Source organism: Hippocampus guttulatus, chromosome 13 (assembly GCF_054856545.1).
Source record: "Hippocampus guttulatus isolate MCC_2025c chromosome 13, RoL_Hgut_1.0, whole genome shotgun sequence".
NCBI lineage: Eukaryota > Metazoa > Chordata > Actinopteri > Syngnathiformes > Syngnathidae > Hippocampus > Hippocampus guttulatus.
This window is the reverse complement of record NC_141273.1, coordinates 6,381,351-6,396,199: the sequence shown is the minus strand read 5'-3', so window position 1 is coordinate 6,396,199 and position 14,849 is coordinate 6,381,351. Positions and strand designations below refer to the sequence as shown.

The following is a 14,849-nucleotide window of genomic DNA, read 5'->3' as shown; positions in this document are numbered from 1 at the left end:
TAGACGGAGGTGTGTAAAAATGTGCATGCATAAAAGTCCTGTCCAAGTGCTCAATGGTTAATTTGTCCTTCAAATCAGATGAGTAATCGTCTTTGTAAAGCAACGCATTGGCATATCTTATCGGTCATTTATGTTGGATATGTGTCAATAAGGCAATGAGTGAGAAAACGTATTACCATCCATCAATGAGTTAGTGACTTGTTAAAATGTACTGTAGCACTGTGACTTTTTTTTTAATTGGCAAAGAAGGAAGCATGCAGGCAATTTACGGAATCAGGAGAAAGTTTCGACAGGAGGCCACGTGATAGCTGTTAATCAGAGTTTTCCGAGAATATCATTGTAAAATACACTTTGGGGGGGGGGGGGGGAAGCCATAGTATGGGAACACACTGAAATGCAAAGGGAGATGACGAAGAGGATCTCATCAAATAGGTAAAAACTGGGATTGGAGAGTCACCAACCTGTCTTATAAACTCAAGGAGCCCCGATGGACCGTGTCCCCAATCATTTCTCCACGAGTTCACTGCTCCAACAATGGTATGAAGGTGTGAATATGTGTGTGCGTGTTCAGGAAATGGCTAAATCAAAATTGTTTAGGGAAGTCTTCACCAGCAACCATTACCACCTTTGTTGATGTCGAGTTAAAATAGACTTGAGGACCGAAGGTGGTCTTTGGTGTGTTTTTAGTAACTTGTGACTATTAGTGTTACGTCCCATCAGGTCCTAATAAAGGACACCCGCTCTGTGTCTGGCTACTGTTCTCTGAGTAACCTCAGTCTCCAGGCAGCCAGCCACCCTGGTTTGTGCGACTGCCAGAAAAGAAGACCGAAGGGAAGGGGAAAGAATACGGACCCTCCCAAGGAGGCAGGGAAAAATGCCAAAGTCATTCGGCAACATGTGCTGACATTAAACATGGCGGCTTATTCGCTTTCCATACATTTCGCAAGTCAGCGTTTTCGCAAACACCCGCAAAGAAGGCCTAGAAAGGCACTTTGTGTGTCTGTGTGCTGTCTGAGGATTCATTTGCTATTCTCCTATTTCATCTTTCCATTTCTCAAGTGGAGATATGTGAGAAGAGAGCTTAGACTCCATTAGCACTGCCAGAAAGCTTAATAAGGAAGGAAAAAATGACAAGGTTTTCATACCATATTTGACAAGATTTTCGATTACATGCTTGCATCTAAAGTCACTTTTCATTTTCCCTCTTCACAACATTTAACGAATGACATTGTGTGTACAGCAAAATACCATTCAAAAAAGCTAACATAAGTACACAGAATGAATGCCACATCTAATTTCTATCATCATTGCAGCTAAATAAATTGACGTAAGTAAAATCATGATGGTAGTGGAATGCTTTTTCATGCTTTTTCCCCCCACTGAAATGTTTATTTTCTTCTAAATCATGCTGATTTGTTTTCACTATTATAAGTAATGTGATGCTTTTAACATACTCAGTGTTATTAATTCAAGCACTATTTTACAATTGTCTAATCATTCTTTCCAGTGTTAGGTGGGATTTAGCAAATGTCGCCATGGAAAATAGCAAAGGCCTTCTAAGATATTTAATAGTGAAACACTAAGCAATAAAATTACATTTGATGACGTGTTAGTGTTTGCCCTGCTGCTTTAAGACATTTAATTAGAAGTTGGAAATGGAATACAATATTGTGTTGTTGTTTTGCAACTATTTGCCAGATTGTAACATGTGCTATGAATAGCTCAAAATCATTTGAATTGAAGCCTAAATGTGATCCAATATTGAGTCATGGCATTGAAAGCTGACAGAATAAACCACAATGGCCGTGGGTAACACAGTCAAGCATACACATAAAAGAACAACAACTTTATTGACTTCACCATTACACATTGTCATATAGTTAATGATATCTAAATAAAGGGCTAGCCCCTACAGCACTAATAACTGGACATAACTGGTGAAAGAAGAGAGGGAGGAGCAAAAGAGAGAGAAAGGGTATAGTGTGTCTCATTAGAGTGATTTGCCGGTGTGTTCAGTTTACCTTGAGCATCGATGGAGGATATCAGAGCCGCAAACAAGGCAGCCGTGGCCAGATACAGCCCTTTCTTCATGTTTTGCCCTTGACGATCAGCAGGGCATCAATGGGGCTGAATTGGAAAGAGACAGGCATTCCTGGTTAGTCAAGCCAACAGCACCCCATGTGGCGTGCGTATATACTGCATGCCATGAATATATTTAATTCACCACCTGAAGCCTTCCAAGTGGAAGCAGTTTGGCACAGACACAGTCGGCTGCAGGTTAAACCCGCAAAGGATGCAGCCAACTTAAAACACAAGAGTTTAATTATTTAGTATTTCAGACATAAACATACCATAAGATGTGTGATTTATGAATTGGACCCCTTAAGTCATTACTTGAAAACATCCATCTGGTTTTGACACTGCTAGTCATCATTAGGGTCTATGAGCTAGACTAGAGCCTATCTCAGCTGACTGGGTGAATAGACAGTTCGCTTGCCACAGACAAAAAAAAAAAAAAAATCTACTGCCCATGGGAGATTTACTTTATAGTCTTCAATTTCCTACTACCATGCATGCACGGAAAGTCAGAGCAATCAGAAAAATCCAGACAGTAAGACAAGGTAATATTCAAAACCAGAACCTCAGAACTGTGAGGCAAACATGGTAATAAGCACGAGGTCGGTCAATGGTTTTCAACCATTTTTCAATTATAACCCCTGTGATTTTTTTTTCAGCAAAGTACCCAACAAGCTCAAGGCATTTAGAAAAAGGTGAAAAAAGCCTTCATGGGGAAGTCAACCTAAAAATTGTCTTTACGATAATATGTTCTATGCAGATCTCCTAGTCTAAACACAGCATTCTGATTAATAATGTGTTTGTGCACTATGATTTAAGCAATAAAATCCACACGATTTTGTCCATCTCAGGCCATTTTGCCACTCGCTGCCAAGTGAAAATTATATCATAGTTGCTCAAGGCACAGGTAACAACCAATCATGGCTCAGTTTCAGAAAACAGGTAAGCCGTGATTGGTAGTTACCTGAGCTCTGAGCAACTGTGAGGTCATTTTCAGGCGACAGAAAGTGGCAAAATGGCCGCCCCAAGAGATGGCTAAAACCCGGTGGATTTTGGTGCTTTACAGGGGTGTAGTGGGCGTGGTACGTGGGGGTACACCATCCACCCACTTCTCCCGACGCCACATTCAATTTTTATTGAAATGTTTGTTGATCATTGTTCTAATGCGAGTTATGCTTAATAACATTGGCCTGTGATTATTTTGGAGTAGTAAAACATTACATTTAACGTTAGTTCAACTGGTGTTGTAGCCTATGATTGATGTTCTGTATGAATATATAGAACATTCCAGAATCGCGTACACCCACTTAAAAAATCCCCACTACAACACTGGTGCTTAACTCATAATCCACAAAAGCAAAATGAATCAGAATGCAATTTCGACTAGTGAAGGGGAACAGAACATATTGTAAAGATATTTTTGGGATTGACTTCACCTTTAAAACAAAGTGCTGTGTCTGATTTATTAAACTTTGTAACTCAATTTTTTTGTGGTACAATATATCCAGAACTATTTGAAAATAAAAAGACATAGCGAAAATAATTAAATCAAGATTTGTACATATAAAAATGATCATCAACAAAGTGTCCTCCTTTGCGATCATGGTACCGATCTGTTCTCAAAATGAAATAACATAATTTTATTTGTAAATAAAAGCAGAAACTGCTTGAAAAACATCTTAAAATATCCATCTAATAATTAAAAGGAAGACTGACAACATTACCAACTGTCAACACTGACTGTTGCATTGCTACACTGAACTGAGTGGTTTTTGCATTTTTTTGTGAGACACTTGCTCTTGTTTATGAGGATGTCGATCATTCTTAGTAGAAGGGAGGCAACTGCTGTTTCTTTACTGAGAATGTTTATCATTCTTGATGGAAGGGAGGCAACTGCTGTTATCAAGCTCTTTTTTTGCGTTGATAGTGCTTTTAGATATACTGTACTGTAGTTCAAAATCTCACATACCCCCTGAGGAGCCCTGACAGACTCCCAAGGGTACGCGTAGCCCCATTTGAGAACCACTGAACTGGGTTATCATCTGGCCCTACTTTAAAACAGATTTCTTTAATTATCTTCCCTGTGTTTATTTAGACAATCTGCTTGAGCAGCCATGAAAGGCCTGGTAACAATTTCTGAAGTAATCTAAAGTGCCTTTTTCTGTTGCTGTTGTTTTATTTTTGTTTTATTTTTTTCAATACTATTACGCTGGATAGGTTGTCTCAAAAGCAGGACAGCTGTGAACACTGAAAAGCTCAATCACTACATTAGTGCCTCCTCTAGCTCTACAAAAGATAAAATTAGACAAGTTGTAAAATATAGCTCGACCTATGCCAGTTAGATAGATAGATAGTATTACTTTGTAATTTTATAAACGTTATTTTACTAATGGTCCAAATAAGTTGTGATTGGACGTGTCGTCAAAATATTTTCAAAAGATTTGTAAATGACAAAAAATAATAATAAAAATAAACACGATTCAAACATCGACAACTCTCACGGTCTATTAATGAATAAACTGTCGATAAGTCAAAAGCACTAAGTTGGGCGGCTCACTTACTTAAGTAGCCAAAAGATGGAACGATGAGAATTCGGGTTGAGCCTCCTTGTGTGCACCCTCTCTCCTCTCTGCCTCCTGCGCGCTCCACCAGCAGATGTCCAAGGAGGAAAAGCTTCCTTCCAAGTGGGAAGATTCTTTCCACCACCGGGTACTTAATAGGGGGGCAGTTCCCAACTCAATTGAACATCATTTTGCTCTCTGACGAATTTCCCCGCCTGTTACTTGATATATGTCCCCCTGCTGGGACCGCGCGGTTCCTTGGAAATTACATTTTTTCCTTCAAATTCCTTTGGTCTGGCGCCTTATTGAGTTTCCAGCGCCAATGTGACCTCACAGTAGTTTGGCCAGACGGCACTGCGGGGGTTGTGCGAGCTAAAAAATATAATTTATTTGGATATGTGTCAAGTAAGGGGTCAAAAATGTTTACTGAGAAAAGAAACCCACAGTCTCTTGGTGATCCATTGCCTGCACCTCATATGCTCAGAATGCTTTCAAGCCACAACACCGATGTGATCAAATGAAGGTTTACTTCATTCGTCGTTTTTCAAGAGAATTTGGACATTTGTGGAAATGTCAGTTTAGTTTAAAAACGTTCCAAGAATGTCATCACGCTTTGTCACCGCGTGGTACCACTGACTAGTTGTTCTTTGGTGCTCTCTAGAGCTCAAAACTTAAAACTGCACGTGAAAATACGAGTAACTGCTGCTGGAGGAAATCTTACCAACCAAAAATCTCGAACCCAACCAAACACGTTTCTTCATACAAAACACTGTTTTATCATCACATTTTCATTTTTTAAGTCAAAAGATTTTTACAAACGTAAAGTACAGACAAAAAAAATTGATGCCATTTGGGTTTATTTGGATGAAGCTGGCATACAGGCTCTTTATTTATGTATTTATTTGTTTGTTCTCTTTATTGGCCAAGTATATTGAAACGAACAAATAATCTGTCGCCAGTTGGTAGTGTCACTCTAATACTACAGCAAAAATAAGAATAATAAATGAAAATATTGTGAGAACATATGAATCATGAGCCGCCAGGAACCGCAAATTGTTCTTTCCTAAAATAAGTAAATTCAACCACCATTTTTCAGTGTGCAATTGGATTTGGCATTTTTGAATTAGATACATTCGGTAACAGTTCTGGAAACAATTTGGAATCAGAATGTTATTGTTTGTGTGTGTGTGTAATTATTATTTTTTTAGAAGGCATGACCCATCAAGTCTCAATGAGGGATTTTTGCGTATATGATCTCTGATCCACCCTTCAGATGACTAAGTATTGCCATCCTGTTCAAACAGGATTAAAGAGTGAAGGCTTCAACATAACACTCGCCAATTTTATTATTAACTGTTAACTTGCGTCACCTGAGTTGACCTCATTTACAGGAGAGAAAAAAATACAATACACACAAAATTTGATCTTGTATTGTAGCCTTGGGTTTGTCATGGGAATGGTGCCCTCAAAGCTTTGGTACACTAGACTTGCTTCTTACAACACGGTTACAGCACATTTTTGTATCCAGGAAAACAAACCTTGCAGTTCAAAACTTGCCCTATATGCAATTGGCTACATTAGTGGATAGTAACAGAAAAGGAACGACAAAGATTGACTCATGGTGTACACCTATATGTGTATAATTGGTTTCAACAAAGCATCATTCTGTATAGTGTCAGCTTTAACATCAGCTGTCCACACCAGCTGTTTTTATGTGTGGTCGCATGAAAGATGATCACACCTTCTGGTTCGATGTGCTTAGAACCAACCAAATTATATTTCCTCTGCAGTCTACCCACATAACAATATAGTGTTGATAGTTGCGTATGTTTCACACCATAAATGGATGGCTTCTGGTATGCGTAAAGATGCCCATTTACAAATAAGAGTCTCCAGGTATTAAAAAAAGAGTCATGTATAAGGTATGTGCTCACAGATAAATTGGCTGCGGCTTTTCACTCTTGATCTTCTCCTGACGGGAACAGTGTTTTGTTTGTGTGTGTTTATGCATTTTTCCTTTGCAGCTGTGACCTTCAACACCACTCCAAAAAGAGGGCTGACATATCACTGAGAGGGATGTTCACCTCTGCTCGGAAAATCTATTTGTATAATATTCATCCATTTCCTATCCAACTTCATTACGGTAGTGGGTGAACTGGCACCTAATGTATCCCAGCTAACTCGGCTAGTAGTGGGGTAAACCCTAGACTGGTCACTAGTCAATCACAGCACATATGCGAATAACCACACTCCTATTAAACCTGACATGAATGTTTTTTGGAGGAAGCAAGAGACCTTCACACAGCGGGCTTTGAAACTGAAGTTGCCATTTGAAACCCAAACCTTAGAACTGTAAAGCAAAGTGCTAAGCACTATTCCATTGTGCGGTTATATCTTGTATTTGACTGTGTTCTGGGGGACATGTTAATTACTCTTTTTTTATACTATTAGAACTGCTGCAATTGGCAAGTAATCAATTCAGGGTGTACCCCGCCTACTGCCCGAAGACAGCTGGGATAGATTCCGGCACGGCCCGCGACCCTTGTGAGGATAAGCAGATCAGAAAATAAGATAAGATAAGATAAGAAAACCTTTATTAGTCTCGCAATGGAGAAATTCCCAATTCACAGCATGGATTATTACAACTGTATTATAAACAGTTGCCATTACAGTGCCATCTTAGAGCAAGTCCATGGGTAATATTACTAATATCCCCATAGATAATTGCTGTTTTTAAGTAGCCTACTTAATGTTGAGGCAAATTCGTGGAGTGATTAGATTTGCTGCAACGCCTCAGTAACTGTTTAGATTGGCACAGCACAGAAATAGTGACATCTGCTGGCCAGTTCTGCTATTGCACATAAACGCGACCGCATGAAAAGCGATGTCGCACAGCAAACCCACAATATGAAAACAAGTACAGTATCTCAAGAAGCGAAACTATATTGTTAACTACAGTATATTGAACAAACATAATCAAAATATCAACAATACGGTGTGAACGTTCAGTGCGTCCTGCTTTCATATGTATGGAAGACACGTAGTTCACTTTTCCCTTTTTTTTTTAAATTCACGTTCGAAAACAATTTAAATTGTCTGTCAGTTTAGCTTTTGCTGCTAAATAGCACTGTCCCATAAGAATATCATCAGTTGATTTATGGGTCAACTTTTTTTGTTTTCATGAAAAGAGGAAACAGTGGACGCGGAAATTAAATACAAACTCGCAGAGACATTGATAAATTCTTTAATTGGAACATGTTGACCTTGTAAAAGCCCATTACATTTTAATACAGTATTAAACAAGAGACATTCTAACAAGGTGTCCTCTACCAGGTGGAAAACAGAAGGGGAAATAGAGTGGCACCCGTCTTCATTTTCTACTTAATCCTGTTCGAGGTGAGGTGGAGCCTGCCCCAGCTGATTTTGGACTAAATAAAGGTTCTTTTAAGTGCAAATAATTTGGTCAACACTGACATAATTGTGCAATGTAAATTAACAGAAAAACCCTTACCACTTACCAACCAGACAGGAAGCTCAGTCATTGTAACAACGGAGTGTTAAGTTTGTTGCATGCATAAATAATCAGATTGTCAGTTTTTGTACATTTTTTAAAAAAGGAGGAAAGGGAGCTGAGACCTGTTGTAATTGGTCGATACGTGGAGTTACCAACATTAATGCTTACCAAATTTGACAATGCACAATAAAAGGTTTTCCTCATTTTCAACTTCTTCTCAAACCCAGAAGTATGTCAATGTAATGTAATACTACATTCATCAGCAGGACATTTTTGTCACACACGACATGAACAAAAGCTGACATACAACAAACATGCCCTCCAATCATTAAGCCATTCGCAAAGCTGTGCTAAGGTACAACACATACTTTGACACAGACATAAATAAAACATTTAACACACATATAATAAAAACAGAAAATGACATTCGCAGCATCCAACTTGAAGCAGTCAAGACTCAGGCGGTGTACTCTGCCTTCAAAAACAGCTTTCGGTCAGAAAACATAGGACTGCTCTTGCACAAACATACATTTATAGGTGACCAGTGTATTTGCGCAGAAACTGCCAAGCAGTCTAGAATGGATGCTACGCAGGTGGGATCTAGTTCGGAATATCTGCGCTGCTATTGCGCGAGTCATATTTGTGATGGATGATGAGCAGAACCACACCCAGGAAAAAGCAAATGGAGCCCACGGTGATGTAGGCGATACCCAGGAAAGGGTTCTTCCCTCCCATCCAGGAGATGGTGCTCAAGATCATTCGCTTGCGACCGTCAAAACTCAGGACCGGGTAATCTGATGACGTAACGTTAAGGAAACAAGACGGGAACAGTATAACAGAATGAACATGCAAAATTTCAAACCCAAGCTGGCCTTTGTTTGAAACCGTGCTGACTAGAGTACAAAAGGATACTGTAAGTGATGTCCAAGATGTATCTGCCGCTAGCTAGCGTCGATGTTGAGCTCGACTTCTTATGGATGATCCTATAGAGCTTGCGGAAAGTGGGTAAGGCGGCTGTGCGCATCCACACAATGAAGTCCTCATTGATGAAGCCATTGTTATCACGGTCGTCTGGGTCCAGCTCAAACACCGGCTTTCTCCAGTTCACTGGCTTGTTAGTCCCTGAGAAAGAATGTGACCAAAATGATCAAATCTTCCAAGACCATGTAAAATCATTTGAATGACTTTTTTTTTCTAAATTCCTAATTCATTTTAGAAGTGCTGAAAATGTGCAAAGTCGGAACCATGCCGTGCTCAATTGTCCATTTTTGTTTCCCGGATTTTTTTTTTGTGGCCGTGGTTAAAACAGTGCGCAGTGATCCGACTCGGATTGGGCATGAATCACGCCTTCCCCACTATATAAATTCTTGAGCGAGTGACTGAATTGAGCTCACTCAATTCCAAGCGATGCAGCTAAAAGTACCTGAAGTGGACCCCAACAACACTCTTTATTGTCTTTGTCATTTTGCAGGGATTTAAAAAAAAAAAAAAAGAAATACCACAAAGAACTAGAATTACCCTGAAATGCAATGGTAAGGTTGTCGTTTCCACCAGGATTCCTAAACTTCACATGCTTGTCTGTCCACCAAGCAATGCCTTTCTTTGCCAGAGGGATGCTAATTTTGGTGCCATTGGAGTCAACATGATAGAGAACCAGGGTGTCTGTAAAAGAAAAAAGAATGCTTGTACCGTCGGTGCTGCGAGCATTCACAAGCACACATATTGCTTCTTTGCTCTTACCATTAAAGAGGCTATTAGCTATGGCCCCGCAAGGAGCAATAGGTTGGCCTTCGCTGGTACGATAAGGCTCACATTCTTTGCTAGGATTCTGTAAGGGGCAAATGGTGTTTAATTATTTAATAAAAATCTCTGTTGAATGGATGACAGAACAACATTTTTAAAACTGTACCGTCAAAGCAGAGCGGTCCCCATTCAGCTGGCTGTCATCCCTGGATTTCACATAGCGCCTGTGGTTCTGATAGAAGTTGGATAAGCCATAGTACATGAAGACGTTGCTCTGGAGAAAGAAAACACTGTGTTACTGATGGTAAAGGTTAAAACTGAATTTTTGGTCACTTTTCACCTGCAGCCTATCAGCTAGAATTGGCTCAGCCCTACTTGCCGCAGTTTTTCATTCCAAAATAGTATACAGTAGGACTGAATGATTTAGCGTTTTCGGATCACAATCGTGATCTGCATTAAAAACAAAAAGTAGGCTCTTTATTCTCCCAAGCTCTCCAATCAGAAGCAGCATGATACAGCACAACCAATCAGGTCCAAGTTGGTTAAAAAATGTCTTGTACTACACTGTAAATAAGTCTATAAAAAAATCACACATGTGCAGATTACAAACATTATGCAAACAAATAATGGCTTTATCAAACTTCATGTTTCATGAAACATAAACGTGGACTACACTTCTTCATCGCTCAACTTATCACATAGACCAAGAAACAAAACATACATGTTTAAAAATTAAATCTTACCAATCTCCAGCCATTACCATCCCACATGCTAACGTGGGAAAAGTAAGAGGCCTGTTTATGACGTAACATCTTTCTATTTCAAAAATGGATAAGCATTAGCAGACACAAATAAGGAGTCATATCTTTTCATCCATCTTTGGTTTCAATCATGAAACATAAAACAACATTTATTCTCTTAGCGTCTGAGTGCCGTAAACGTTGCATGGCACTGCCATTTTCTAATCAGTTTACCAGAGGATAAATTTTGGGTTGTCACCGCTCAAACGGTAATTTCTGTGTGTGTGTGTTCAAACATCAGACAATTAAATCAAAGTCAACCCTTTTATTTTATTTGGGCCGCATGCATCAGACAGTCGTCGTGGCTCACACACTCACACAGAAACTTCCTCATGCACGCTCCAGCATACAATGGCAGCTGAAACATCCAAATACAGGACAGAAGACACACGGTGAGCCGCGCCCTCCCACCCCCAAACATGTTAGGTACTCACCACACACACACACACACACACACTGTGGCAGGCTTAGATTACAGCATTGATGTCACTTCCTGCTCTGGACCTCTCCCCTCTCAATGACCAGTCAGAACACAGCCTATGCTATTAGCAAATCGCGTTTTACCAAATTGTGATAATATTTCAAATGCAATTAATTGTTCAGCCCTAATTGGATATGTGCTAAATCGATCGCAATGGAATTGGACAGATTGGATATACTCAGTCAACACAAGCTTGATAACACTGAAATACACAAATTGGTGATGTATCCACAGTCACACCCAAAGACACACACACACGTCATTGGCAGTGAATGAGTTCATTTCGCAATTTAGTTGACTATTGCTGTGGACTATTGCTGTTCACTTAACAGGGATACATTGGCGTGGAAATTCATTCCAATATACAGGGGTTTTGTTGTCACTGCAAAAACAAACATTCAATTATACTGCTGACAAATCAAATCTAACATTGTGACAAGTACAATACATGACAAAACTAAATGTTTAAGATGAACAGTGTTAAAAGAAGCATAATCGTCAGAAAGTTTTCAGAAGATTTTAAAATTAGAGTAATCAATCCTAAACCTTCAGTCTCACTTTACTTGAACTAAAATTGGATGTGAATGATTCTCTGGCCATACATTTTTTTTCCCCCCTCACTTATGTCACTCACCAATCATCAAAATCAATACTGGACACGGGGCTTTGCTTCCACTTTCGATGCACTCTGAGCAACGCCATCATTATTGGAACCTGACATGTATTATTCAATGAGCATGTGTAGAATGGAGGAGCAGAAGAGAGAACAAACCTCGAAAGGCTGCTCCAAAGTGAAATTCACAGAGCACGTGCATGAAGTTGTGCTGTCCCAGCTGTAGTTTTTGGCACAGCTAAAACATGGGCTCGAAACATCCACACCGGTGTAATCAATCTGAAAATAAAATGTGAGTCATTAAAAAACAAAACAAAACACGATGCACATTTAAAGCACAGGAAATGCATAACGTTAGAGATTGCGGATTGCGAGCAAAACAATCTCAAATTCGAGACGTTTTTGAAAGTGTGTGACTAAGAATTTACACAAGCAATCCCAACAAAAATATAGAAAATGTGAAAAGTGTTTTGGGGTTTTTTTGCAGCCAAACTACACGTTTCAACCGTTTTGCTCTCCACTAGTTTTACAATAAATTGTTGTATATGTTTTGTTTATGATTTGTACAAAGCATTCCTTTTTCTGTAAATTATTGTTTTTAGCTAGGAGTGGGTGCCGGAGCCCGGTACTGAACTAGCCTTAAAAACTGCAGTACCAACAAGCTCCACACTTAAAAGTTCTGTTTACCGTCTTGGAGAAATTATTCAAATTAATTTTTGATTGATGTAGGCAGTATGATCTTGCTGCATAATTTAAGTTACAGCCATATTGTTTAATGAAAGCCTGCTCTGAGCATAGGTAATCGCATACGAAACACGTGTCGTGATGTAAAAAAATGTTTTTCATTTTTTGCGGGAACATTTTACATCATTGGCAGGCTTGACTCTTGGATAATTTCCAAGCAGCCTCAGGGTTCTACACCAACTTTTCTTTTCCCCTGGTAGCACCAGTGCTACCAACTCTGTCAGTTGGTCTTAATATGATTGCACCCCTTTTCAGGGATGGGGTGCGGGATATACAGTCAGACCATCTAAGTCAGGGGTGCCCATTACGTCGATCCTGATCTACCGGTAGATCTAAAACAGGTCCCAAGTAGATCCGAAGAGTGTCGAGGAGAAAAAAAACAACCATTTGTGTGTCTTTGTACATGTTAGTAATATATTTTTTGTGTTAATGTACGCTGCACCATAATCATCCTATCAGTCTCCTTTTCACAAAATAAATATTTAAAAAATAAAATAAAGCAGGTAAATCGTGAATTTATGGTGGCACGTGATGACGTCACCGGAAGTTGTTTGCGCTCAGCAGCCTGCAATTGCAGCTTGTGATCAGAGCTGTTGCGCTCTATCTTTTATCGACATTATTCTCATTCAGAGTTTGCTTCGTGTACAATTCACCGAGGGCACGGGCAAAGAATAGGAACCTAGGAGGGCCCAGGGAAGCACTTTAAAACGGTACGTGTGAGCTACGATAGTTAACAGGCTGCAAAAGTGCATGTGTGTGTTTGTGCGCGCGCGCGCCGGTAAGGGTAGATCCCGTGAGGTTAGTTGATCGAAAAGTAGATCTTCGGTCCAGAGTTTGGGCACCCCTGATCTAAGTTGATAAATCGCAATGGACATCAACTACTGCTAACCTTTTATGACTGAAAATAAATGCAATAGCTTGTGCTTGCTTGCACAGAGGAATCCACAAGTCTGCTTCAGCCTACAACAAACGTGATATTTGCTGTTGTTTATTTTTCACATGAACATTTTCAATTCATGTGTATTCGAAATATATTTAAAAACAATTTACTTAACATACAAATATAGTAAAAAAATAACATTAACATATTAAATTTCATTTTTTTCTTGATTTATATAGAGCATATGCTCATGTTGCACTATACGAGTGCACTCAACCAGATGAGCTATCAACACAAGCATGCCAAGAGCCTTTCTCTTGGCCCAACGTGGCCGATTGCAATTTCAGTGGTTAGGCTAAACGAGGCTGATGGTACCTGGAGGGTACAATGTAAAGAAACAGTGGAAGGTTAGAAGAACACATAAACGCTACCTCGAACTCCTTGATGTTGTTTGACGTTACATACAGGCCGATACCGATGGGGATGAAAATGAGACCGATAACGAAGAACGCAGGGAGCACGGTTCCAGCCGTCAAGATGGGCTGCCAAGCAGGTAGTCTCTGTTGTTTAAACGCCGTGTTGTCCGGTTTCTTGCTTTTCACGGCCCCTGCGCCGCCATGACTAGAGGGGCCTGAGTGGTGGCCGTCTTCTTCCTTAGCGTTGTAGCTCGACGCCATCATGGTTGCAATCCGCTCCGAGTCAATAATACTGTTGTGGACAGCCGCTCAGTTCCCGACAAGACACGTAATTTGAAGATAATTTGTAAAATCCCGAGACTGGAGAGAAAGTCGGGCTACTGAATCTGAATAGTTGCTCGGGATAGGTTTGACTCCATCTGTTTTAATAGTCCCAGTTTACAGCAAGAAGTAGGAAGTACAGTAGCAAGGGAGAAACGAAAGGTTGACGTCACCACAGTGAAGTGACGCCCACTAATGCTGTCAAGCGCCATAAACCACGATGGAAGTAGTGTATCATTCGTTCATTGTTTTTCAAAACAAAACAGAAAGTTAAAAAAATGATTTGTTTTGTCAATACGGATAAAGACTCGTTTTCTGATTACTGTACTTTTTTGCGCAAATGTAAATGTAAAATGAAAAAAATTCGTCATTATAGCAAAATTAAAATACAGAATACTCATCAATGTTCCTTAAATCGATGTATTAAAAACATGAAATAACAGAGAGAAAAAACCCCATTAAATCCAAGGGTGTCACTTATATTGAAATAAATTGAAAATATTTAAAGTTTTCAGAGGCTTTTTGTTATTATAGTCATTTAAAATGTTAATCAAGAACATGGTATTAATGTAAAAGGTTGCAAAGGTAGCTTTCTGATTGCCATACTTACATTGATTAATAAACAAATTTAGCCCTCAATATTAAATGAAAAAAGGATCTTCATAAACATACCTCCTAAAAAACAAAACAATATGTTGCC

The 14,849-nt window shown here is 39.5% G+C and overlaps 2 protein-coding genes across 2 annotated transcripts in view; both read right to left on the bottom strand.

The window, feature by feature from the left end:
• col12a1a (collagen, type XII, alpha 1a) overlaps window positions 1-4,754 on the bottom strand; it is a 53,504-nt gene extending 48,750 nt beyond the window's left edge. Inside the window, exons 1-3 of the mRNA XM_086127413.1 lie at window positions 4,638-4,754; window positions 2,228-2,303; window positions 2,022-2,127 (exon numbers count right to left, since the gene is read on the bottom strand). Of these exons, the coding sequence (XP_085983539.1) occupies window positions 2,022-2,091 (70 nt within the window). The 5' untranslated portion in view covers window positions 2,092-2,127; window positions 2,228-2,303; window positions 4,638-4,754. The remainder of the gene's footprint in view (window positions 1-2,021; window positions 2,128-2,227; window positions 2,304-4,637) is intronic.
• Window positions 4,755-7,865: 3,111 nt separating this feature from the next.
• Window positions 7,866-14,326, bottom strand: LOC147196110 (cell cycle control protein 50A-like). The gene is made up of 7 exons (XM_086127848.1): window positions 13,844-14,326; window positions 11,948-12,067; window positions 10,061-10,168; window positions 9,892-9,979; window positions 9,670-9,813; window positions 9,064-9,273; window positions 7,866-8,945 (listed from the first exon to the last, which is right to left on the bottom strand). Exons 1-7 carry the CDS (start codon window positions 14,090-14,092, stop codon window positions 8,752-8,754), a joined length of 1,113 nt encoding a protein of 370 aa, XP_085983974.1. The 5' UTR covers window positions 14,093-14,326; the 3' UTR covers window positions 7,866-8,751.
• Window positions 14,327-14,849: the final 523 nt, after the last annotated feature.

Bases quoted from the DNA above. Each gene is read 5' to 3' on its own strand.
- LOC147196110 (XM_086127848.1), bottom strand. From the start codon at position 14,092: ATGATGGCGTCGAGCTACAACGCTAAGGAAGAAGACGGCCACCACTCA. The intron at 12,068-13,843 runs GTAGCGTTTATG...TTTTATTTTCAG, and splicing joins ACAACATCAAGGAGTTCGAG to ATTGATTACACCGGTGTGGA. The intron at 8,946-9,063 runs GTATCCTTTTGT...TTACGTCATCAG, and splicing joins CATCTTGGACATCACTTACA to ATTACCCGGTCCTGAGTTTT.